Source organism: Hyla sarda, chromosome 3 (assembly GCF_029499605.1).
Source record: "Hyla sarda isolate aHylSar1 chromosome 3, aHylSar1.hap1, whole genome shotgun sequence".
NCBI classification, from domain to species: Eukaryota; Metazoa; Chordata; class Amphibia; order Anura; family Hylidae; genus Hyla; species Hyla sarda.
Window position 1 is genome coordinate 28,388,778 of NC_079191.1, and position 27,095 is coordinate 28,415,872.

Sequence of the window (27,095 nt, forward strand, 5' to 3'; positions counted from 1 at the left end):
GCGGGATGATAAGGGGATGATGAAGGGGGGGATGTGTGGGATGATGACAAGGGGATGATGAAGGGGGATGTGTGGGATGATAAGGGGATGATGAAGGGGGGATGTGTGGGATGATAAGGGGATGATGAAGGGGGGATGTGTGGGATGATGACAAGGGGATGATGATGAGGATGTTAATGACGGGTCTGGATGATGACAGGGGGGGATGAGGTATTTCCCACCCTAGGCTTATACTCGAGTCAATAACTTTTCCTGGGATTTTGGGTTGAAATTAGGGGTCTCGGCTTATACTCGGGTCGGCTTATACTCGAGTATATACGGTACACTACAGAATTCCACTCAGGAGCTCTGATGCAGCAGCCTTCTATTGTTTTATGGTTTTCAATGGAATTCTGCTGCATTGTTCACATCACAAAAACTTCAGACTCCGTACCCCCAATAGAATAAGCATGTTTTATTTTTAAGCAGAAATCTGCACAGAATGCATGCCTCTCAATGGTGAAGGCACAAGTCTGTGCTAAATTTAGCAGTGCCCATACTGTAGCAGACGGAAACTCCCCCCCCCCCCCCCCCAGAATATCTCTGGGCAGATATTCTATAGTGTAAACATAACCATAAAAACTGATCAGCTAAAAATTCCATATGATGGCTTATTTTTTGCGCCACCAATTCTACTTTGCAGTGACATTAATCATTTTACCAAAAAGAAATTCATTGTGCAACCAAATTGAAGAAAAAATTTCATTTTGTAACTTTGTTGCTTCTGTTTCTACGCAGCAGTGCATTGATTTTGTCACACTTCTGAAAAAAATCATAACTACATTTACGTTTAAAATTGTCATCTTCTGACCCCTATACATTTTTTTATTTTTCCGTGTACGGGCCGGTATGAGGGCTAATTTTTTGTGCCGTGTTCTGAAGTTTTTATCGGTACCATTTTTGCATTGATCAAACTTTTTGATAGCTTTTTATTCATTTTTTTATAATATAAAAAGTCACCAAAAATATGCTATGTTGGACTTTGGAATTTTTCTTGTGCGTATGCCATTGACCGTGTGGTTTAATTAACAATATATTGTTATGGTTCGGACATTTACGCACGCGTCGATACCACATATGTTTATTTTTATTTACACATTTTTTTTATGGGAAAGGGGGTGATTCAAACTTTTATTAGGGAAGGGGTTAAATGACCTTTGTTAACTTTTTTTTTGCAGTGTTATAGCTCCCATAGGGACCTATAACACTGCACACACTGATCTTTTACCCTGATCCCTGCAAAGCCATAGCTTTGCATGGATCAGCGAGATAGGGTCTCGATTGCTCAAGCCTGTAGCTCAGGCTTGGAGCAATCAAACGCCGATCGGACGCGACGGAGCAAGGTAAGGGGGGTCTCCGCTCGCGTCCTAGCTGATCGGAACATCGCGATTTTATCGCGATGTCCCGATCAGCCCGACTGAGTTGCTGGGAAGCATTTACTTTCACTATCAGACGCAGCGGTCAACTTTAATCGCCGCGTCTGAAGGGTTAATAGCACGCGGCACAACGATTGGTGCCGCGCGCTAATAGTCCAGGGTCCCGGCCATTCATAGCCGGGACCGACCCGGTGTGATGCAGGGTCACGGTGTGACCCCGTTTTAAACACCGGGACCGGGTTCAGGGCGTACAGGTACGCCCTGAATCCTGAAGAGGTTAAGTCCCCTAACAGTCCAGGATTTGCATTTTTCCCTATTCATTTCCAATGGAGTAACTGAAAAAGCCCAAAATGTTGGTGGCCTTAAAGGGGTACTCTGCCCCTAGACATCTTAGACAAGATGTCTGATCATCCTTAGGGTCCCCAGTGGCGGGACCCCTGCGATCTTGACTGCCGCACCCCAGACATCCGATGCACAGAGTGAACTTTGCTCCGTGCCAGATGACTGGTGATGTTGGTTGCATGATGGCTGTCACAGCCCTCCCATAGACTTGCATTGAGGGGGCAGGGCCGTGATGTTACGGACAGCGCGTGGCCGTGATGTCACAAGCCTTGCGTGCTCTAAATGAACACCGGGTGCCACAGGGAAATCACAGGGGTCCCCAGCGGCGGGCCCCCCGGCAATCAGACATCTAATCCCCTATCCTTTGGATAGGGGATAAGATGTCTAGGGACGGAGTAAATCACTGTCTATGTAGAGGACATGAGCTTCTTCAGGGTCCTGTACAGTGCACACAGTGTCCCAAAAAAGTAACATGGAGCTGCCTCCACCTGGTGTGCACCGAAGCAGCTATTTATGTGTCAAGAACCTTTATATCACTACCAAATAGCATTTGCTCACTTGCCTTTTGTTCTTGCCTTATGGAGGGGCGTGTCCATCTCTTTCCCTCACTGTGATGACTCATCTGCTCTGAGTCTGGGAGCAGCCTGGCAGTCTGTAAATCACTGCACAGTAGTTTTTATGATTACATTTTCTATTTGTTCCCAGTAAAGCTGGATGCTAATCAACATAGCCCTTACTATAAGTGTCATTGAGCTTTTACAGACTCCTGAATGTCTGATCAGTTTCTTTGTCATTCAGGAGTCAAAGATAGCTTTGGCTGTTCAAGCATGCTGGGAGTTGTAGTTTTGCCACAGCTGGAGCTGCAGTGTTTATAAAGCACTGTATTAGAGCAGTGTTGCCATTAGCTGTTGCAAAACTACAACAACCAGCATGCCCACATATCCTTTGTCTGTAGTTTTGCTAGAGCTGGAGGCACACAGCTGGAGAATATACAGCTCGAACACAGATTGTACCCCCAGCTGTTGCAAAACTACAACTCCCATCATGGGAGTTGTAGTATAGGAACAGGTGAAGGCTGTAGTGGTGCAATGGTGATCTCCTATACTGGATACCAACACACTTTACGGCCAGTATCCAGTATGTTGAAAAATAGGGAGTAGTCTATCTGCATAAAGAGATGACCCCTAGTGGCAGCTATTTTCATTTTAGATTTTTTGGTAAAATTGACATTGACAAATGTATATTTAAAAAAGTCACCTTATCAGTAGTAATAGAAAATACAAAAAGTTTTTTTTTACAATGACAGTGCCTCTTTAACCCCTAGGGAACTATTATCCTCCCTGTGCTTCATTCTTTACACAAAGACAAAGAATACTTTAAGAAACCGGATGAGTTTTATCCAGAACATTTTCTTGACTCAGAAGGAAATTTCAAAAAGAATGAGGCCTTCATCCCCTTCTCAATAGGTAACACTCTTAATGAAAACATCTATTGTAGGAGTCATAAGGTTATGAATGGACAATAGATTTCTGAAATTAATTCTCTATACAAGACCTTTCTATTTTACCCAGAATTGGGAGCTACAACTAAGTGGTCTCTCGCTCTGGAAAATGTGTAATGGTGTAATGCCAAATTTGGAGGCACTGCAGAGATATTGAACATTTGCCGTCCGGTTGTCCAGTTGATTACAGCTGAGGACCCCCAGTTACAAGCTTTTCATCATGATCATCTAACAGAAAGAGATTGTCCATAGAGTGGACACTCCCTTTCTAACTCTTTTAGGCTGCATTAACATCACAATTCTTACATACGGGGACCGGATCTGGCTGGGAGATGTGAAAACCGGGTGCTCCTGTATCCCTCATTTTATTCATTTTAATGAGCCGACCGGAGACAGATGGTGACTCAGGTCGGCTCATTTTTGCCCCGTATCCGGTTTTGTGACCGGACTAAAAACTGTGGTATGCTACAATTTTAAGTCTGGTCACAAAACCGGATATGGGGCAAAAATTTGCCAACCGGAGTCACTATCTGACTCCAGTACGCTCATTCAAATGAATGAGATGGGGTTCGGCTGGGATATGGGAGCGCCCAGTTTTCACATCTCCCAGCCGGATCCGGTCCCCGTATGTAAGAATCGTGATGTGAATGCAGCCTAATTAGATGCTAGTCTGAACCATGATGTAATGGGTAGTAGATGGGGCTCAAAAACACAACCCAGAAGGTTTACTCTGTGCAGTTCCCGAGACAAGCAGAGATGTCAGCAGAGAGCACTGTTGCCAGACAGAAAAGAACAACTCAACTTCAGCAGCTGATAATTATTGGAAGGATAAAGATTTTTTAATAGAATTAATTTACAAATCTGTTTAACTTTCTGGAGCCAGATGACATATAAAAAAAAAAGTATTTTCCTGGAATACCCCTTTAAACAGATTTGTAAATTACTTCTTGTTAAAAATCTTAATCCTTCCAGTACTTCTCAGCTTCTATATGCTCCAGAGGAAGATCTTTTCTTTTTGAATTTCTTTTCAGTCTGACCACAGTGCTCTCTGCTGACACCTCTGTCCATGTCAGGAACTATCCAGAGCAGAAGCAAATCCCCATAGCAAACCTCTCCTGCTCTGGACAGTTCCAGACATGAACAGATTGCGGAAATGTTAATTTTACCAAGAATTTTGTTAAAGAATATATTTGTACTGTGTTAGCCTTTAGATAACAATTGTGTTGAGTTCTCATTAGTTGATACCTTTTAATGGTGAAGAGGGGAGCAAACAGCTATGGCTGTAAATTAAATTATAGACCAAATAAATAAATAACTAAATAAATGAATATTGCACCAAGAAGTTTTTGGAATAGAATGGAACATTCTACAGTATGTGTGGATGTAATGATGATCTATGTAAGTGATTACAATATTAGACTGAAAAGATATGTTTATTATGGAACACTGTACTGTGGGCCCCATCTACCTTAGATACAAGGTAAGATACAGTATGGATATATGGAGGTGTACAAGTTCCATATGGCATCCTGCAGCACATTTGCCCATAGATGTTACAGCTGGGCCTGTAGATCCTGCACCCCCATAGGTTGATGAAGCTGTCAGGCAACTATACTGTATGTGGGTGAGCATTATTGTGCTGAAAATGCCAGCGGGAAGCCATGAGAGGTGACTCATTTGGCCGCAGGATGTTCTGCACATTTCGCTGAGCTGTAAGTGTCGCTCATATCACTACTAGGGGTGACCAACCATCGTATGAGATGGCTCTGCAGATCATCACACCGGCAGTTAGGGCACCTTGTGGCTCCACTACAAAGGCAGGATTATAGCACTCAACACAGGACGTTCAAACTTGAGCCCAACCATTGTAGGATCCCAAACAGAACCTGGATCCATGTTTAAGACAATATGGTTCCAGTTCGTAGCAGTCCAGGTTTCTGGTTCACATCACTGCTGAAAACAAAGGCAATGGTTGCTGGCTGTAAATGGCAGGACCCCTGAAAATGGTCCGGGCAGAGTCAGGTTATGAAATGAAGGTGCCACCAGTGTCTGGATGGTGGCCAAGTAAACTGTGGGAGCAACTTGTGATTGTCAATTACCAAATGATTCTTTCTATGGGTGACATCACTTGGGATGGGCCTTAAACCCGGAGTCAAGATCCAGCCAAGCCTCCTGAGACTGCATAAGATCATGTTGTCACGATGCCGGCTGGCAGGTAGTGGATCCTCTGTGCCAGAGAGGGATTGGCGTGGACCGTGCTAGAGGATCGGTTCTAAGTCACTACTGGTTTTCACCAGAGCCCGCCGCAAAGCGGGATGGTCTTGCTGCGGCGGTAGTGACCAGGTCGTATCCCCTAGCAACGGCTCAACCTCTCTGGCTGCTGAAGATAGGCGCGGTACAAGGGAGTAGACAGAAGCAAGGTCGGACGTAGCAGAAGGTCGGGGCAGGCAGCAAGGATCGTAGTCAGGGGCAACGGCAGAAGGTCTGGAATCACAGGCAAGGAACACACAAGGAACGCTTTCACTGGCACTAGGGCAACAAGATCCGGCGAGGGAGTGAAGGGGAAGTGAGGTGATATAGGGAAGTGCACAGGTGTAAACACTAATTGGAACCACTGCACCAATCAGCGGTGCAGTGGCCCTTTAAATCGCAAAGACCCGGCGCGCGCGCGCCCTAGGGAGCGGGGCCGCGCGCGCCGGGACAGAACTGACGGGGAGCGAGTAAGGTACGGGAGCCGGGGTGCGCATCGCGAGCGGGCGCTACCCGCATCGCGAATCGCATCCCGGCCGGAGGTGGTAACGCAGCGCCCCGGGTCCGTGGAACCGACCGGGGCGCTGCAGTGAGGGAAGTGTAGCGAGCGCTCCGGGGAGGAGCGGGGACCCGGAGCGCTCGGCGTAACAGTACCCCCCCCCTTGGGTCTCCCCCTCTTCTTGGGGCCTGAGAACCTGAGGATCAGACTTTTGTCCAGGATATTGTCCTCAGGTTCCCAGGACCTCTCTTCTGGACCACAACCCTCCCAATCCACTAAAAAAAAAGTTCTTCCCCTGACCTTTTTAGAGGCCAAAATCTCTTTGACAGAGAAGATGTCCGAGGAGCCGGAAACAGGAGTGGGAGGAACAGATTTAGGAGAAAAACGGTTGAGGATGAGAGGTTTAAGAAGAGAGACGTGAAAGGCATTAGGGATACGAAGAGAAGGAGGAAGAAGAAGTTTGTAAGAGACAGGATTAATTTGACACAAAACTTTAAAAGGACCAAGATAGCGTGGTCCCAACTTATAGCTCGGGACACGGAAACGGACATATTTAGCGGAGAGCCATACCTTGTCTCCAGGGGAAAAAATGGGAGGAGCTCTTCTTTTCTTATCTGCGAATCTCTTCATGCGAGAAGAAGCCTGTAAGAGAGAATTTTGGGTCTCTTTCCATATGGTGGAAAGATCACGAGAAATTTCATCCACAGCGGGCAGACCAGAGGGCAAGGGGGTAGGGAGGGGGGGAAGAGGGTGACGGCCGTACACCACGAAAAACGGAGATTTGGAGGAAGATTCAGAGATTCTGAAATTATACGAGAATTCGGCCCAAGGTAGAAGATCTGCCCAGTCATCCTGGCGGGAGGAAACAAAATGTCGTAAATAGTCACCCAAGATCTGGTTAATTCTCTCTACTTGTCCATTGGATTGAGGATGGTATGCAGAAGAAAAATTTAATTTAATCTTGAGTTGTTTACAGAGAGCCCTCCAGAATTTAGACACAAATTGGACGCCTCTATCCGAGACGATCTGTGTAGGCAACCCGTGAAGACGAAAAATGTGTACAAAAAATTGTTTAGCCAACTGAGGCGCTGAAGGAAGACCAGGAAGAGGGATGAAATGTGCCATTTTGGAGAATCGATCAACGACCACCCAAATAACAGTGTTGCCATGGGATGGGGGTAAGTCAGTAATAAAATCCATACCAATCAGAGACCAAGGTTGTTCGGGGACAGGTAGAGGATGAAGAAAACCAGCGGGCTTCTGGCGAGGAGTCTTATCCCGGGCACAGATAGTGCAGGCTCGCACAAAGTCCACCACATCAGTCTCTAGAGTCGGCCACCAATAGAAGCGAGAGATGAGTTGCACAGATTTCTTGATGCCCGCATGACCTGCGAGATGGGAGGAGTGACCCCATTTGAGGATCCCAAGGCGTTGGCGTGGAGAAACAAAGGTCTTTCCTGGAGGAGTTTGCCTGATGGAGGCTGGAGAAGTGGAAATCAGGCAGTCAGGAGGAATGATGTGTTGAGGAGAGAGTTCAATTTCAGAGGCATCTGAGGAACGAGAGAGAGCATCGGCCCTAATGTTTTTATCAGCAGGCCGAAAGTGAATTTCAAAATTAAATCGGGCAAAGAACAGAGACCACCTGGCCTGACGAGGATTCAGCCGTTGGGCAGACTGGAGGTAGGAGAGGTTCTTGTGATCGGTGTAAATAATAACTGGAAATCTTGATCCCTCCAGCAGATGCCTCCATTCCTCAAGTGCTAATTTAATGGCTAGAAGCTCTCGATCCCCGATGGAGTAGTTCCTCTCCGCCGGAGAGAAGGTCCTGGAAAAAAAACCACAAGTAACAGCATGCCCGGAAGAGTTTTTTTGTAGAAGGACAGCTCCAGCTCCCACTGAGGAGGCATCAACCTCCAATAGGAAGGGTTTAGATGGGTCAGGTCTGGAGAGCACGGGAGCCGAAGAAAAGGCAGACTTGAGTCGTTTAAAGGCGTCTTCCGCTTGAGGAGGCCAAGACTTGGGATCGGCATTTTTTTTTGTTAAAGCCACAATAGGAGCCACAATGGTAGAAAAATGTGGAATAAATTGCCTGTAATAATTGGCGAACCCCAAAAAACGTTGGATGGCACGGAGTCCGGAGGGGCGTGGCCAATCTAAGACGGCAGAGAGTTTATCTGGGTCCATTTGTAGTCCCTGGCCAGAGACCAAGTATCCTAGAAAAGGAAGAGATTGGCATTCAAACAGACATTTCTCTATTTTGGCATAGAGTTGATTATCACGAAGTCTCTGAAGAACCATACGGACATGCTGGCGGTGTTCTTCAAGATTGGCAGAAAAAATCAGGATATCGTCCAGATATACAACAACACAGGAGTATAGTAGATCACGAAAAATTTCATTAACAAAGTCTTGGAAGACGGCAGGGGCGTTGCATAGACCAAAGGGCATGACCAGATACTCAAAGTGTCCATCTCTGGTGTTAAATGCCGTTTTCCATTCATCCCCCTCTCTGATGCGGATGAGATTATAAGCACCTCTTAAGTCCAGTTTGGTAAAAATATGGGCACCTTGGAGACGATCAAAGAGTTCAGAGATGAGGGGTAGGGGGTAGCGGTTCTTAACCGTGATTTTATTAAGACCGCGGTAGTCAATGCAAGGACGTAGAGAGCCATCTTTTTTGGACACAAAGAAAAATCCGGCTCCGGCAGGAGAGGAGGATTTACGGATAAAGCCCTTTTTTAAATTTTCTTGGACGTATTCAGACATGGCAAGAGTCTCTGGGACGGACAGAGGATAGATTCTGCCCCGGGGTGGAGTAGTGCCCGGGAGGAGGTCAATGGGACAATCATAAGGCCTGTGAGGAGGTAGAGTCTCAGCTTGTTTTTTGCAAAAAACGTCCGCAAAGTCCATATAGGCCTTAGGGAGACCGGTTACATGAGGAAGCACAGGGACACGGCAAGGTTTACTGGGAACCGGTTTTAAGCAGTCCTTGGAACAAGAGGGCCCCCAACTCTTGATCTCCCCAGTGGACCAATCCAGGATTGGGGAATGGAGTTGAAGCCAGGGAAGTCCAAGAAGGATTTCAGAAGTGCAATTGGGGAGGACCAACAGTTCAATCCTCTCGTGATGAGATCCGATGCACATTAGAAGGGGCTCCGTGCGGAAACGTATAGTACAGTCCAATCTTTCATTGTTTACACAATTGATGTAGAGGGGTCTGGCGAGACTGGTCACCGGGATGTTGAACCTGTTGACGAGAGAGGCTAAGATGAAATTTCCTGCAGATCCAGAGTCCAAGAAGGCCACAGCAGAGAAGGAGAAGGCAGAGGCAGACATCCGCACAGGCACAGTAAGACGTGGAGAAGCAGAGTAGACATCAAGGACTGTCTCACTTTTGTGCGGAGTCAGCGGACGTCTTTCCAGGCGGGGAGGACGGATAGGACAATCCTTCAGGAAGTGTTCGGTACTAGCACAGTACAGGCAGAGATTCTCCATGCGGCGTCGTGTCCTCTCTTGGGGTGTCAGGCGAGACCGGTCGACCTGCATAGCCTCCACGGCGGGAGGCACAGGAACAGATTGCAGGGGACCAGAGGAGAGAGGAGCCGGGGAGAAGAAACGCCTCGTGCGAACAGAGTCCATATCCTGGCGGAGCTCCTGACGCCGTTCGGAAAAACGCATGTCAATGCGAGTGGCAAGATGGATGAGTTCATGTAGGTTAGCAGGGATTTCTCGTGCGGCCAGAACATCTTTAATGTTGCTGGATAGGCCTTTTTTAAAGGTCGCGCAGAGTGCCTCATTATTCCAGGATAATTCTGAAGCAAGGGTACGGAACTGTACGGCATACTCGCCAACGGAAGAATTACCCTGGACCAGGTTCAACAGGGCAGTCTCAGCAGAAGAGGCTCGGGCAGGTTCCTCAAAGACACTTCGAATTTCCGAGAAGAAGGAGTGTACAGAGGCAGTGACGGGGTCATTGCGGTCCCAGAGCGGTGTGGCCCAAGCCAGGGCTTTTCCAGACAGCAGGCTGACTACGAAAGCCACCTTAGACCTTTCAGTGGGGAACTGGTCCGACATCATCTCCAAGTGTAATGAACATTGGGAAAGAAAGCCACGGCAAAACTTAGAGTCCCCATCAAATTTATCCGGCAAGGATAGTCGTATTCCAGAAGCGGCCACTCGCTGCGGAGGAGGTACAGGAGCTGGCGGAGGAGATGATTGCTGGAGCTGTGGTAGTAACTGTTGTAGCATAACAGTCAGTTGAGACAGCTGTTGGCCTTGTTGCGCAATCTGTTGTGACTGCTGGGCGACCACCGTGGTGAGGTCAGCGACAACTGGCAGAGGAACTTCAGCGGGATCCATGGCCGGATCTACTGTCACGATGCCGGCTGGCAGGTAGTGGATCCTCTGTGCCAGAGAGGGATTGGCGTGGACCGTGCTAGAGGATCGGTTCTAAGTCACTACTGGTTTTCACCAGAGCCCGCCGCAAAGCGGGATGGTCTTGCTGCGGCGGTAGTGACCAGGTCGTATCCCCTAGCAACGGCTCAACCTCTCTGGCTGCTGAAGATAGGCGCGGTACAAGGGAGTAGACAGAAGCAAGGTCGGACGTAGCAGAAGGTCGGGGCAGGCAGCAAGGATCGTAGTCAGGGGCAACGGCAGAAGGTCTGGAATCACAGGCAAGGAACACACAAGGAACGCTTTCACTGGCACTAGGGCAACAAGATCCGGCGAGGGAGTGAAGGGGAAGTGAGGTGATATAGGGAAGTGCACAGGTGTAAACACTAATTGGAACCACTGCACCAATCAGCGGTGCAGTGGCCCTTTAAATCGCAAAGACCCGGCGCGCGCGCGCCCTAGGGAGCGGGGCCGCGCGCGCCGGGACAGAACTGACGGGGAGCGAGTAAGGTACGGGAGCCGGGGTGCGCATCGCGAGCGGGCGCTACCCGCATCGCGAATCGCATCCCGGCCGGAGGTGGTAACGCAGCGCCCCGGGTCCGTGGAACCGACCGGGGCGCTGCAGTGAGGGAAGTGTAGCGAGCGCTCCGGGGAGGAGCGGGGACCCGGAGCGCTCGGCGTAACACATGTGTTGTCTCGGGAGAGAAGGAGGAGGCCGGGTAGATGCTGAGACAATACTATATTTAAAAAAAAAAGGCTACACAACTTCCTGACAGGAGTAAGTCAAGCATAAGTATGCCGAAGCCAGTACAATTTGTGATAACAGTATACTAGTAATGTATATGCCCTGGGGTGATAATTTTATTGAAATGCAATTTTTTATACTGGAATAACCCTTTAAAGGGGTACTCCGCCCCTAGACATCTTCTCCCCTATCCAAAGAAGAGGGCACAAGGTGTCTGACCCCCACGATCTCGGCTGTGGCACCCCAGACATGCATGGAGCGAACTTTGCTCCGTGCAGGATGACTGGTGATGTGGGGAGGAAGCTCGTGACGTCATGGTCACGCCCCACTTGTGATGTCATGGCCATGCCCCCTCAATGCAAGTCTATGGGAGGCGGTGTTATGCCCCCTACCATCGAGTTGCATTGAGGGTGTGCGGCTGTGACGTCATGTGCAGGGTATGGCCGTGACGTCATGAGCATCCGGCGCTGCACCCAGCACTCTAAACGAACACATGGTGCAGCAGGGAGATGGTGGGGGTCCCCAGCGGTGGGATCCCCGCGAGCAGACATCTTATCCCCTATCCTTTGGATAAGGGATAAGATGTCTAGGGGTGGATTACCCCTTTAAACATGCTGGAGCATTTGTTTTTCTCTGACGCCTGATGAAGAGTCCTAGATAGTCTCAGAAGCATGCTATTTGCTACCTTCTTTTCCAGATAGCTTTAAAGAGGTATTATTACTGAGAAACATAAATTGTACCATGTTACCAAGCAGCAGCACTATGAGTGATTAACATTAAACGTTTTTTTTTTTTTACTAGATGCATTCACTAAAATATTATGTTTTTGTTTTGTTTTTTATTATAATTTTTAGGTAAGAGAAGTTGCGCTGGTGAGACCTTGGCTAAAATGGAGCTTTTTTTGTTTTTCACGACACTTTTACAAAATTTTACATTCAAGGCTCCACTGGGAGCTAAATTAGACCTTACTCCTGCATTGGGGTCTACGAATTCCCCCAAACCTTTTGAAGTCTGTGCCGTACCTCGCAGTTAGGATATGGAGGGTGGACCTATTTCTTTCCTGGCTTTACTGGGTCACATTAAAATTAAAATGTTTCAACTTCTTGGTATTATGGTATGTTTGGTATTATGTGTTTTTTTTTTTTATATAGTAAAATTTACCTAAAAACATATTTTCAGATATTTATTTGAATACTCTCTGTAGGATGCATACTTCAATGTGTAAATGCTATTTCTGTGCATTTTTTTTTTTTTTTTTTTTACTTAATTCACTTGCAGGTTGGATACACCATTAACTTTATTTGTAAGGGGCTGTGTAGGAGGAAACTTGTCTTACTGCAGTCATTTACTTTCTCCCTGCCAATGTCAACTACATGGATAGATAGATAAATATAAGATAGATAGATAGATAAATATAAGATAGGTAGATAGATAGTAGAGATGAGTGAATCGAAGCTGACGAACCCAAATTCGTTAAGAATTTCATGAAATATTCGAATCACAACAAATGTGAATATCTCCGTGATTCTATTGTGCAAATCGCTTCATTAAACTCCATTTACTGCGGTCCAGGCTCCAGGGCATCTAAAATGGTGGATCCACATGTCAGTACATGGGGCAAGGAATTCTGGGAAGGCAAGGGGGGAAGGGAAGTAGGTGGGATGACCCTGAATCACATGCAGGATGCAGCCTATCAGCAGCCAGTCACCCCTGAGAAGTCACAGCCCTATATATTTGGCAGCCATTTTGTGACTCGTCATATCCTTCATTACACTGCATAGAGATAGGATGGACATCGCTGTCTGTGTGTTACACAGAAAAGCTCATTCCAGCAGCGTTTCACCGCTTAGCCACCTCAAACTTCCGTAGGACACAGAGCACAGCATATTTGCACAGAAATTAATTCTTTCTGCAGCGATTAACCCCTCAGTCACTGTGAACAGCATTGAATTACAGAGAGGGGCAGAGAGCTGTGTGTAGCCGAAACGTTTTGACAGGAGGGAGAAATAATTTTTTAGGTACTTGTCTGCTGATTATACTAGTCTGTAGACGGTATAATCTATATCCAGCAGTCCATTCCTAATAGTATTTGAGAGAAAGTCTTTTTGCAATTTTTGGTTTAGTATACAGTGACTGTGTTGTGTGTACTGCTGGTGCTGTGGGCAAATATAATTTTTTTTTTTTGCGTACTGTAGCACATTTTTCTGGCCTCATAAGTGCATATCACATTCCTACATCTAAGTGGTGTACTATTTTGTACCTCTTAATCTGTCAAGGGCCTAGATACTGTGAACGGACAGCCAAAAGTAATCACCGGCTGGTGTTTTACTCTAATACTTTTTTTTTTTAAGCGTACCATAGTGCATTTTTCTACCCTGCTTGTTCCACCACAAATGGTCTGCTGGTTATACTAGTCTATAGACTGTATAATACATACCCAGCAGTCCATTCCTAATAGTCTTTTAAAGAGTGCAATCTTTGAAAGAGTGCAATTTTGTGTTTAGTACACAGCGACTGTGTGCTGCAGCACTGTTGCGTTGTGCAAAAATAAGTTTTTTAAGCATACTGAAGTGCATTTTTCTTCCCTCAAAAGTGCATACCACATACCTACATCTAAGTAGTGTACTATTTTGTACCTTTTACAAACTTGGGAATTGTAGTTTTGCAACAGCTGGAGGGCCACAGTTTGAAGACCACTGGCGACGATACTGTGAAAATCCAGGCAAAAATTCTCACCGGCTGGTGTTTTTACTCAGATACTTTTTTAAGTGTATGGTAACGCATTTTTCTGCCCTCTTAAGTGCATACCACATACGTACTTTTAAGTAGCATGCTATTGTGTACTTGTTAATCAGTCAAGGGCCTAGATCAATGTTTCCCAAACGCGGTCCTCAAGCACCCCCAACGGATCATGTTTTCTAGATTTCCTTGTAACACTCACGTTTCTGAAGACAGGAACTCCGGTGTATGTGGATCCGCTGGACCTGTGTGGCAGATGACTCGGACCGTGCCAGGGAACGGAGTCTAAGGTGCCGCTGGTCTTCACCAGAGCCCGCCGCAAAGCTGGATGGGCTTGCTGCTGCAGGCGACACCCAGGTCGTAACCCCCGGCAACGACTCGACCACACAGGCGGCCGAGGAGATGCGAAGCACAGAAGGGATGAGACAACTCATAGTCAGGATAGCTGTAGATAAGGGCAGGCAGCACAGTAGCGTAGTCGGGATGTAGCAGAAGTTCAGTAGGCAGGCGGCAGAGAAGCAAGGTCAAGGTCACAAGAGCAGGAGATCTGGTACACGGCAAGGCAATACAAAGGAACGCTTTCTCTAGGGCACAAGGCAACAAAGATCCGGCAGAGAACTGAGGAGGGTGGAGGAATTTATCAACAAGACACAGGTGGTTACATTAATGAGTGTACTGGCCCTTTAAATCTTAAAGCTCCGGCGCGTGCACGCCCTAAGGGACGGGAACACTCGCGCCGGAGCAGAGAGGCGGAAGCAGAGGCAGGGGAAACACCCGGAGAGTGACGGACTGGGGCTCACATGCGGGTGAGTCCCGCAATGCAATTCCCAGCCCCGTTGGCAGCAGAAGGTAAGGGGACCATGCTCTCACGGCCAGCGTGTGAGGCAGGAGCGCATAGCGTAACATTCCTTAGTCTTTCACAGGTGATATAACTGTGGTGATTCCTGATTCACTGTCCATAATTATATCACTTGTGAAAGACTAATTTACTCCAGAAAAAATGAACTGTTGGTGGTGCTTGAAGACCACATTTGGGAAACACTGGTCTAGATACTGTGAAAGTCCAGGCAAAAGTAATCACTGGCTGGTGTTTTACTAAAATAAGTTTTTTTAAGCATGATGTACTGCATTTTTCTGCCCTCATAAGCAGGCCCGTTGCTACAAGATAGGCAAACCAAGCTATTTCTTGGGGCCCCGAGCTGGCCCGGGGCCCCGAGCAGAGCCGGTGCTTGCCCGTCCTGTAGCGACAGGGAAATTCCCCCCATCACTATTAAGGACATCCCTGTGTCCCGAAAGATGTTTTCGGGACACAGGGATGCCCCCGTTAACTCTCTGCGGTCCCGCGTTAAGTTTAAAAACGTAGGGGCCGCCGGGAGATAGCGCACGCCGGGATGTCACTGACGTTCCGTGCGTGCGCCCGTAGCAACGAAGGCACAGAAGACCGGAGCATCGAGGGGGAGGAAGACATGCGCTGGCCAGCTTGGTAAGTGACCAGCGGGACGTCATCTTCGGTGCTCCGACCACCGCTTCTCTGGTCCCAGGAACTAATGCTATGGCCGGACCGGAGGAGCGGTGGTTGGAGCACTGAAGTGGGGCAGTACACCGGCATACAGCTTCCAGCCATAAACAGTATATGGCTGGAGGCTGTATGTCTGTGGGGGAACACTGCCAGCCCAATGTGGGGGAACACTGCCAGCCCAATGTGGGGGAACACTGCCAGCCCAATGTGGGGGGAACACTGCCAACCCAATGTGGGGGGAACACTGCCAGCCTAATGTGGGGGGAACACTGCCAGCCTAATGTGGGGGGAACACTGCCAGCCTAATGTGGGGGGAACACTGCTGTTGTCCAGCGACATAAGTTCAGAGTTAAAATACTTGTATTTATTGTTTTCATACACTTTCTGCACCCGGTCGACTTTCTGTGCACAATACACATTTTTGCACATGGTCTACCTTTTGCACACTGTCCACCTCCTTTACACAATACACCTTTTGCACATGGTTCACATTATGCACACGGTCCACTTTGGCACACGGTTCACCTTTTGTACAATACACTTATTCTACACATGCTTCTCCTTTTTGATGACAAGCCCCAGCAGATCACAGGCAATATCCCCAGGCAGAACTAGAGATTATTGTATCCTTGTACCCAAAGAACCAGGCAACACCAGTCTTCAGGTATAAAATCAGAACTCTTTATTGTGGAACAAGTGTCTTATTTTATAGGAAGGACATCACAGGGGGAAGGGTCAGTAAAGACAATACAGGTGACAGCGAGTCTGGAAGATAATCCAATAAAGTTGATTAGCTCTACCTATACAGTGCCTTGAGTGCAAAAGGTGGTGGTGTGCAGAAGTTGGACTGTGTGCAAAAAGAAGAAGCATGTGTAGAATAAGTGTATTGTACAAAAGGTGAACCGTGTGCAAAAGGTGTATTGTGTAAAGGAGGTGGACAGTGTGCAAAATGTAGACCATGTGCAAAAAGGTGTATTGTGCACAGAAAGTGGACCGTGTGCAGAAAGTGTATGAAAACAGTAAATAAAAGTATTTTAACTCTGAACTTTATGTCACTGGACAATATCAACTTAGGGGTACAAATAGTGATGTCCTAAAGTCCATCCAGGTAGATAGGGTGACGCTAGGATCCATCACAACTGCCTACCTAATGTGGGGGGAACACTGCCTACCTAATGTGGGGGAACACTGCATACCTAATGTGGGGGGGAACACTGCCAACCTAATGTGGGGGAAACACTGCCAACCTAATGTGAGGGGGAACACTGCCTACCTAATGTGGGGGGGGGGACACTGCCTACCTAATGTGGGGGGGAACACTGCCAGCCTAATGTGAGGGGAAAACTGCCTATCTAATGTGGGGGGAACACTGCCAGCCTAATGTGGGGGAACACTTCCAGCCTAATGTGGGGGGAACACTGCCAGCCTAATGTGGGGGGAACACTGCCTACCTAATGTTGGGGGAACACTGCCCACCTAATGTGGGGGGGGCACTGCCTACCTAATGTGGTGGGGGGGGGCACTGCCTACCTAATGTGGGGGGAACACTGCCAACCTAATGTGGAGGAACACTGCCAACCTAATGTGGAGGAAAACTGCCAACCTAATGTGGAGGAAAACTGCCAGCCTAATGTGGGGGTAACACTGCCAGCCTAATGTGGGGGTAACACTGCCAGCCTATTGTGGGGGGAACACTGCCAGCCTATTGTGGGGGGAACACTGCCTAGCTAATGTGAGGGAAGACTTCCTAGCTAATTTGGGGGGGAACACTGCAAACCTAATGTGGGGGGAACTATGCTGCACCTAATGTGGGGGGGAACTTTGCTGCACCTAATGTGGGGGGAACTCTGCTGCACCTAATGTGGGGGCCCCATTTCGACGTTCGCTCACATCGTGCTCCCAGAATTCAAGGGTCGGCTTTACTACGTCCTTACGCCGGCCCTAGAGCGTGACGTGCATGAACATCAAGGGGGGGCTCCATGTCCATTTTGCTTCGGGCCCCCAAATTCCTTCAAACGGCCCTGGCTGCAGGGTATGCTGCATTTCTTTAACATTGGCAAAATCTGTGTAAAGTATGTCAGTTTTTTTGTGTAGTACACTCGGGAAAAAGAGTTTTGTGTCACATTTGCACACATTTGTTTAACCCCTTATTTATTAATTTTTTTAATCAGCTAGTGCCAAAAAGTTAAACAGATTTGTAAATTCCTTTAAATCTTAACCCTTCCAGTACTTATCAGCTGCTTTATGCTCCAGAGAAAGTTCCTTTCTTTTTGAATTTATTTTCTGTCTGACCACAGTGCTCTCTGCTGCCACCTCTGTCCATGTCAGGAACTGTCCAGAGTAGGATAAGTTTGCTATGGGGATTTGCTCCTGCTCTGGACAGTCCCTGACATGGACAGAGATGGCAGCGAAAAGCACTTTGGTCAAACAGAAAATAAATGTAAAAAGTAAAGAACTTCCTCTGCAGCATACAGTAGGTGATAAGTACTGGAAAGATTAAAATTTTTAACCCATTAAGGACCACAGTTTTTTTCATTTTTGCACTATTGTATTTTACATGCTTTGAATTTTGCATTTGGAGAACCATATGAGGGCTTGTTTTTGCACCACCAATTGTACTTTCTAAAGACATTAATCATTTCACCACAAAATTTATGGCAGGTGTCCTCAAACTTGTTAAACGGGGGGCCAGTTCACAGTCCCTCAGACCGTTGGAGGGCCGGACTATAGATAAAAAAAAACATGATTAAATTCCTATGCACATATATATCTTATTAGTGGACTACCCACTTAAGTACGCAACACAGTTCCCCCCACATTAGGTAGGCAGTATAGATCACCTCACATTAGGTTGTAGTTCCCACACATTAGGGTTGGCAGTACAGTTCCCCCACATTAGGTGCGGTAGTTCCCCCACATTAGGTGCAGTACAGTTCCCCCACATTCGGTGCCATTAGGTTGGCAGTACAATTCCCCCACATTAGGTGCAGTACAATTCCCTCACATTAGGTGCAGTACAATTCCCCCACATTAGGTGCAGTACAATTCCCCCAAATTAGGTGCAGCACAATTCCCCCACATTAGGTGCAGTACAATTCCCCCACATTAGGTGCAGTACAATTCCCCCACATTAGGTGCAGTACAATTCCCCCACATTAGGTGCAATATGTTCCCCCACATTAGGTGCAGTATAGTTCCCCCACATTAGGTGCAGTATAGTTCCCTCACATTAGGTGCAGTATAGTTCACCCACATTAGGTGCAGTATAGCTCCCCACATTAGGTGCAGTATAGTTCCCCCACATTGGGTGCAGTATATTCCCCCACATTAGGTGCAGTATAGCTCCCCACATTAGGTGCAGTATGTTCCTCCACAGACATACAGCTTCCAGCCATACAGTGTATGGCTGGAGGCTGTATGCCTGTGTTCTGCCCCACTTCAGTGCTCCGACCACCGGTCCTCCGGTCCGGACATAGCATTAAGTCCCGGGACCGAAGGAGAGGTGGTCAGAGCACCGAAGCTGACGTGCCGCTGGTAACACTTACCAAGCTGGCCAGCACACGTCCTCATCGCTGCTCCGCTCCTCCGCGCTCCGTTGCTATGGGCGCACGGGACTCCCTGCGTCAGTGACGTCCCTGCGTGCGCCACCTTCCCGGCGGCCCCTGCGTTTTAAAAGTAAACTCGGGGCCGCCGAGAGCGCATCCCTGTGTCCCGAAAACGTCTTTAGGGACACAGGGATGTCCTTAGGCAGCGGCCGGCAGGATAAATGTCCTCGGCGGGCCACATGTGGCCCGCGGACCGTAGTTTGAGGACCCCTCATTTATGGCTTCTGATTCTACGCAGTGCACTTTCCGGTAGTATTGGGGCGCAAATATTCGCATTTCAAATTTTTAGCACGAATATCGCAAATTTGCGAATATTGCAAATGTATTCGCTATATATTCGAAATTACGAATATTCACTTTTTTCCACACATGCGCATATTCGCATATGCACGTTTTCGCATATGTGAGTATTCGCATATTCGCATATGTGAATATTTGAAAATTCCTTCTTTTCACTTGTGGGCCAATTAGAATGATGCAAATACACTTGTTAGCGGTTATCAACAACATCCCTAGCAACCAATAGTAAAGTTGCCCACCCACTCACGGTTTTCTTCCTCAAATATGTGAATATAATGAATACTCGAAATTCGCGAATATTGGACGAATATTCGTCTATATATTCACGAAATATCGCAAATTTGAATATGGGCAATGCCGCTCATCACTACTTTTCGGTAAAAATGACACCATATCTTAAAAGGGTTATCCAGCATAAGGTGATTTTAGTACGTACCTGGCAGACAGTAATGGACATGCTTAGGAAGGATCTGCGCTTGTCTTGGGGATAAATGGCTATGCTGTGAGATTACCAGAACACTGTGGCTAGCTTTCTGTGAACTTGTATTTTCTGTTTTCAGTTTTCTTGTTTGCCTACAAATCCCATGATACCATTTTCCTCCTTTCCACACATCAGCCACCCCACCCTTTGAAACATAAATGAGCTGCAGACCTGTTGTTTTCAATCAGGGTGCCTCCATCTGTTGCATTACTTGCAGATTACTTGTCATCAGCTGACTAGTGAGTCAGGTTTCGAACCGCATTGCAAGCTGGGAAAAATCCGAGACAGCAGTCTATTGGGGTTAAAATCACATAAGAATTGTGTGAAAACCGTCACACACAGGTACAGACACTATATTATGAACTATACTAACTTTACAGCCCCTGTAGCATAGTCAAATAAAAAAAATTCCTGGAATACCCCTTTATCCTGTAGGTTCAAATGGTTACAAGGATACCTAATTTATATAGGTTTTATTCTATTTTACTTCCTAAGAAAATTATAACTACGTGCACCAAAATTTGAATGCTTAAATTGTCATCTTCTGACCCCTATAAGTTTTTTATTTTTCTGCGTATGTGAATGTATGAGGGCTCATTTTTTATCGGTACCATTTTTGTTTTGATCTGACTTTCTGATCACTTTTTATTCATTTTTTTAGGGTATACAAAGTAACCAAAATCTCACAATTTTGGACTTTGGAATTTTTTTTTACGTGTACGTCATTGACTGTGCAGTTTAATTAACATTATATTTTTATAGTTCAGACATTTATGCATGTGAAGATACCACATATGTTTATTTTTATTTACATATATATATTTTTTTTAAATGAGAAAAGGGGGGTGATTTAAACTTTTGATTACTGAAGGGGTTAAATCACATTTATTAACTTTTTTTTTTTACAGCTTTTTTTTTAGTCCCCATAGGGAACTATTACATGCAATTCTTAGATCACATACACTGATCAATCCTATGCCGTAGCATAGCATTGATCAGTGTTATCGGTGCTCTGCTGTGACAGGCTTAGAACAATAGAACACAGATCAGATTTCAAGGAGGAAGGTAAACGCACTCCTGCTGTCCTCTCAGCTGTTCGGGATGCTGTGATTTTACAGTGGCTGTCCCGAACAGCCCGCTGAGCTAACCAGCAAGTGTTTTTCCCATTTTAGATGCCGCAATCAAGGCACTGTGATCAAAGAGGACTCACTTGCCTCTGCTCCCCTGCTATCATGGTATCTCGTTCCGCTCCTCCGTCAACGTCTCTTTTAATTTTTGCAAAAATAAATTTTTGCATTTTCACAGACTGCTGTTCCAAAAATCTGTCAGACACCTGTGGGGTGTAAATGCTCACTGTACCCCCTATAACATTTCTTGAGGGGTGTAGTTTCCAAATCACATGTGGGGGGGGGTTCGCTGTTCTGGCACCATGGGGGCTTTGTAAACGCACATGGCCTTCAAGTCCAGCCAAATTCTCTCTCCAAAAGCCCAATGGCGCCCTCTCTCTTCTGAGCCATGCAGTGTGCAGTTTACATCCATATATGGGGTGTTTATATACTCAAAAGAAATGGTGTTACAAATTTTGGGGGGGCTTTTTTCCTATTACCCCTTGTAAAAAAAAAAGGATACATTTGGGATAACACCAGAATTTTTGTGAAAAAAAAGAATTTAATTTTCAACGAAAATTCTTCAAACTACTGTAAGTAGTTAAGGCTCACCATACCCCTTGTTACGTTCCTTAAGGGGTTTAGATTCCAAAATGGGGTCACATGTGAGTGTTTTTTTTTGTGTGTTTATGTCAGAACCATTGTAACGATCAGCCACCCCTGTGCCAATCACCTCAAATGCACATGGCGCTCTCACTCATGTGCCTTGTTGTGCGCCCGCAGTGCATTTTACGCCCACATATGGGGTATTTCCGTACTTAGGAGAAGTTGCGTTACAAATTTTGTGGGTCTTTTTTTCCTTTTAACTCTTGTGAAAATAAATAGTATGGGGCAACACCAGCAAGTTAGTGTAAAAAATTAAATTTTTTTACAATAGCATGCAGGAGTAGTCCCCAACTTTACCTTTTCATAAGGGGTAAAAGGAGAGAAAGCTCCCAAAATTTGTTAGGCAATTTCTCCCGAGTACGGAAATACCCCATATGTGGCCCTAAACTGTTGCTTTGAAATACGACAGGGCTCCGAAGTGAGAGAGCGCCATGCACATTTGAAGCCTAAATTAGGGATTTGCATAGGGGTGGACATAGGAGTATTATACGCCAGTGATTCCCATACAGGGTGCCTCCAGCTGTTGCAAAACTCCCAGCATGCCTGGACAGTCAGTGGCTGTCCGGCAATACTGGGAGTTGTTGTTTTGCAACATCTGAATGTTTTTCATTGGGGGGGGGGGGGGGGGGTGTACATGTAGTGTTTCACTTTTCATTTTGTGTAGTTTAGTGTAGTGTTTTTAGGGTACATTCACACGGGGCGAGGGTTTGCAGCGAGTTTCCCGCTGGCGGTTTGAGCTGCAGCGGAATTTTTGCTGCATCTCAAACTTGTAGCGAGAAACCCTCTGTAAACCCTCGCCCATGTGAATATATCCTGTACATTCACATGGGGGGGCAAACCTCTAGCTTTTGCAAAAGTACAACTCTCAGCATGCAGTGACAGCAGAAGGGCATGCTGAGACTTGTAGTTATGCAACAGCTGGAGGCATGCTACTACAACTTCCAGCATGCCCTGTCCGTACATGCTGGGGGTTGTAGTTATGCAACAGCTGGAGGCACACTGGTTGGGAAACATTGTCTGTTTCCTTACTCAGTGTTTCCGAACCCGTGTGCCTCCAGCTGTTGCAAAACTATAACTCCCAGCATGCACTGACAGACCATGTATGCTGAGGGTTGTAGTTATGCAACAAATGGAGGCACACTGGTTGCAAAACACTGAGAGTTTGTTACTTAACTCAATGTTTCCCAACCTCTGTGCTTCCAGCTGTTGCAAAACTACAACTCCCAGCATGCCCAGACTGCCCAGGCATGCTGGGAGTTGTAGTTCGGCAACATCTGAAGGGCTAGATGCTACAGAACTACAACTTCCAGCATTCCTGGACTGTCTGGGCATGTTGAAAGTTGTAGTTTTGCAACATCTGGAAGAGCACAGATTGCAGACCACTGCACAGTGGTCTCCAAACTGTGGCCCTCCAGATGTTGCAAAACTAAAACTGCCAACATGACCGGGCAGCCAAAGGCTGTCTGGGCATGCTGGGAGTTGTAGTTTTGAAACTCCTAGAAGCAGCAGTGAAGATCACTTTACAGCGATCTTCAGTGCTGCTTTTGATGACGACATCATCGCTGCCTCCTCCACTTGCTTGCCGCCAGTCCCCACTGTTTGCGCCGGTCCTGCGGTATGTCCCCACTGCAGCTCTCGGGGTCATCTTCCCCGCTCTGCCCAGACTTCTGGATACAATTAACTTTCACCCCCCCAAATCAGCTGAGACACTGTGGTTGGTCCACAGGGACCAATCACAGTGATCGCTGACCAGGACCATTCACAGATGGTCCTGGGGGACTTGCAGAAGTTGTCTCCCGCTAGTAACAGCGGGACATCTGCCGGTTAACCTGTGCAATGCCGCGCATCGCTGGGTTAACTGAATTACTTATATAAACGTCATGATGCGCGAACTACCAGCATAACATGATGTTTATATAAGTCATTCTGCGGGAAGGGGTTAATGGAGATTTATCAAAACCTGTCAAGAGGAAAAGTTCCTGAGTTGCCCATAGCCTTGTTAAAAATGAAAGAAGTGATCTGATTGGTTGCTATGGGCAACTTAGCAACTTTTCCTCTGGACAGGTTTTGATGAATCTCCCCCTAATTAGTAACATAGTAACATAGGGGGAGATTTATCCAAACCTGTGCAGAGTAAGAGTGGTGCAGTTGCCCATAGCAACCAATCAGATTGCTTCTTTCATTTTCCACAGGCCTCTTTAGAGGACAAGCAGAGGCCTCTTTAGAGGCCTGTGGAAAATGAAAGAAGCAATCTGATTGGTTGCTATGGGCAACTGCACCACTCTTCCTCTGCACAGGTTTGGATAAATCTCCCCCACAGTTCACAAGGTTAAAAAAAAAAAAAACGGAGTCCATCAAGTTCAACCTATAACCCTAATGAGTCCCTACTGAGTTGATCCAGCGGAAGGCAAAAAACCCTCATACTAGAGGTAAAAACCCTCATACTAGAGGTAACAATTCCTTCCCGACTCCAAATATGGCAATTAAATTGCTATGTTGCCCTGGTGGATAGTGGGTGGAGTAGTAACTAATAAGAGGTGATATATTGCAGCCTGCTTGCTCCCTGTAAACAGAGCATTCACCCGCAGCAGTACCGGAGGTGAGAGGAAAAACTTTAGTATGCAAACAATTGGGGACATTAATCGAGCTTTTTACAGTGCTTTTTTATGTAAATTTGTCGCACTTGCACAAAAAAAAAAAAGTGTGCAACTTTTTGCTAAAGGGATTTTTACTAAAATGTATTAAGTACACACTATAGGGGAGATTTAGGCCTCGATCCGTCAAGTTTAGCGGGGAAAAAATGGTGCAAACACCATTTTTTTTCTCTGCAAAAATCCTGTAAAACTTCTGGCTCACTGACTGACCCCATGCAAGTGAATGGGGCCGTTGGGACCTGGCAATAGCCGTTTGCATCCGACCCATTTCAGGGTCCGATCGGCTCAAAAAAATAAAAATAAACAAAGCCAATCAGATGCGAGCGGCTGTGTGAACCTAGCCTTATCAAAGTCAGTGTGGATGCGCGGATGTTATACACAGGTTTTGATGGTGTAGTTGGAGTCTACGTGCACCAGATCTATTAAATGGTGCAGGGCCTGGGATAAATATGGGTCTAGTATTTTTGTGAAATTTTACTTCAGTGCCACCACTATGTATGATTGCCTTTCAGCAACTTTTATTGTGACTTTTTTTTAATTTTTATTTTTTTTACCTATATAACTTTCTAAAGCAAGTTTTGTAATCCAGGTCTGAGCTGGTGTACGTTTTGTGGTGTATTTGAGGGCTGTGCGACAGATTTGCGACTTTTTTTTTTTGTAGAAAAGTCGCGTGTCATTTCTTTCCGCTGCAAAGTGAAAATGCAAAAGTGTGTACCAGTCATTTTAGCCAAAATCCCTTGGGCAAAAGGGTTTTTGCACTTTAATTTTTGCCTCCTCACCTTCCAAAAATCATAACGCTCTGTTTTCCACCTACAGACCTCTGAGGGCTAATTTTATACACTATCAATTTTACTTTGTAATGACATGCGTCAATTCACCACACACAAAAAAAAAACTAAAAAAAAAAATTGTGGGAGAAAATTGAAGTGCACTTTCCGGTATAAAAGACACCTTCTCTTTATTCTAATGGTCCATGTGGTTACACAAGGATTCACAATTTATATAACTACGGTACATGCACGAAAATTTGTGTTTAAAATTGTCATTCTGACACCTATAACTTTTTTTTATTTTTATGCATATGTGGTGACTAGGTGGTGCAGGTAATAGTGTAGGGTATGTTGGTATTAACCCTATGTTGTCGTGACGCCAGGATGAAGTTTCCTTAGATTAATGGTCCTACCGCCAACTGTCCCAGAAACGGTAGAGAGAAATAATTGAATGTCCAAAGCAGATATTTGATGAAACCGGAATAAACTTTACTGCATATTTTATGCAACTACAGTTAACAAAACCAGTCTTTGCATAGAGGACCATAGTTCAGGCTCCTCACAGGTTTGCTGGGACTTCAGAATACAATGAGCTTTGGTTTGCTAGCCACTGTGCTACTGATTTGAAGATAATTGAGTTGCAGTAGTCACACAGGATTTTAGTAGTTTTGAGCTGGATAACTCACGGTTTAGTGGCTGCTGAAGATAAGGCTTCAGGCCTAGCTTGAATTGGTGATTTGTGCTGAGATGTGCTTTCTCTGATAATCCGGAACTAAGAGAATGAATTTAGTGGCAGCAGCCCCTTATATATTAAGAGGCTCATTGGTCAGCCAAACCTGTCAGTTCTGACCTAAGGAACTATGGGTATTGTCACATGACCCAAAGGTCCTTAAACCATAGCATAACCTAAATTAAAGGCACGTGACCTCTAAGGTCCTATACATAGGTATCCTAGACTAATTACATATATAATTGTATACATTGAATATTACATATTAACCCCTTAAGGACGCAGGGTTTTTCAGTTTTTGCATTTTCGTTTTTACCTCCTTACCTTTTAAAAATCATAACCCTTTAAATTTTCCACATAAAGATCCATATTATGTCTTATTTATTGCATCACCAATTCTACTTTGCAGTGACATAAGTCATTTTACCCGAAAATCCACGGTGAAACGGAGAAAAAAATAATTGTGCAAACTTTTTGGGGGCTTCCGATTCTACGCAGTGCATATTTCGGTAAAAATTACACCTTATCATTATTCTGTAGGTCCATACGGTTAAAATGATTCCCTACTTATATAGGTTTAATTTTGTCGCACTTCTGGAAAAAATCATAACTACATGCAGGAAAATGTATACGTTTAAAATTGTCATCTTCTGACCCCTATAACTTTATTTTTCCACATATAGGGCGGTATGAGTGCTAATTTTTTGCCCCGGGATCTGAAGTTTTTAGCAGTATCATTTTTGTTTTGATCGAACTTTTTGATCACTTTTTATTCATTTTTTTAATGGTATAAAAAGTGACCAAAAATACACTTTTTTGGACTTTGGATTTTTTTTACGTTTACGCCATTGACTGGGCGGTTTAATTAACAATATCTTTTTATAGTTCGGACACTTATGCACGCGGCGATACCACATATGTTTATTTTTATTTACACTGTTTTATTTTTTCAATGGGAAAAGGGGGGTGATTCAAACTTTTATTAGGGGAGGGGTTAAATGATCTTTATTAACACTTTTTTATTTTTTTAACTTTTTTTTGCAGTGTTATAGCTCCCATAGGGGTCTATAACATTACATACACTGATCTTTTACACAGATCATTGGCATGTATTAACATGCCTGTGATCAGTGTTATCGGCGCTTGACTGCTCCTGCCTGGATCTCAGGCACGGAGCAGTCATTCGCCGATCGGACACCAAGGAGGCAGGTAGGGTCCCTCCTGGTGTCCTGTAAGATTTCACGGCGGCGGTCCCGAACAGCCCGACTGAGCAGCGGGGATAGTTTCACTTTCGCTTCAGAGGCGGCGGTCAGCTTTGATCGCTGCATCTGAAGGGTTAATACAGGGCATCACCGCGATCGTATTAGCCGCGGGTCCCAGC

The 27,095-nt window shown here is 45.9% G+C and overlaps 2 protein-coding genes across 8 annotated transcripts in view; both read left to right on the plus strand.

Annotated features, from left to right (window-relative positions):
• LOC130360958 (uncharacterized) overlaps positions 1-12,243 on the plus strand; it is a 90,775-nt gene extending 78,532 nt beyond the window's left edge. Inside the window, exons 19-20 of the mRNA XM_056563514.1 lie at positions 3,082-3,223; positions 11,999-12,243. Of these exons, the coding sequence (XP_056419489.1) occupies positions 3,082-3,223; positions 11,999-12,177 (321 nt within the window). The 3' untranslated portion in view covers positions 12,178-12,243. The remainder of the gene's footprint in view (positions 1-3,081; positions 3,224-11,998) is intronic.
• LOC130361225 (serine/threonine-protein kinase SBK1-like) overlaps positions 1-27,095 on the plus strand; it is a 613,716-nt gene that overhangs the window by 538,956 nt on the left and 47,665 nt on the right. For 3 of the 7 annotated variants that reach the window (XM_056563971.1, XM_056563973.1, XM_056563974.1), the window contains exon 2: positions 24,011-24,159. The exons of 3 other annotated variants lie outside the window; for them this stretch is intronic. The gene's annotated coding sequence lies outside the window, so the exon portion shown is untranslated. Of the gene's footprint in view, positions 1-23,997; positions 24,160-27,095 lie in introns of those variants that run through there. One more of the 7 variants, XM_056563969.1, reaches the window with a different exon arrangement.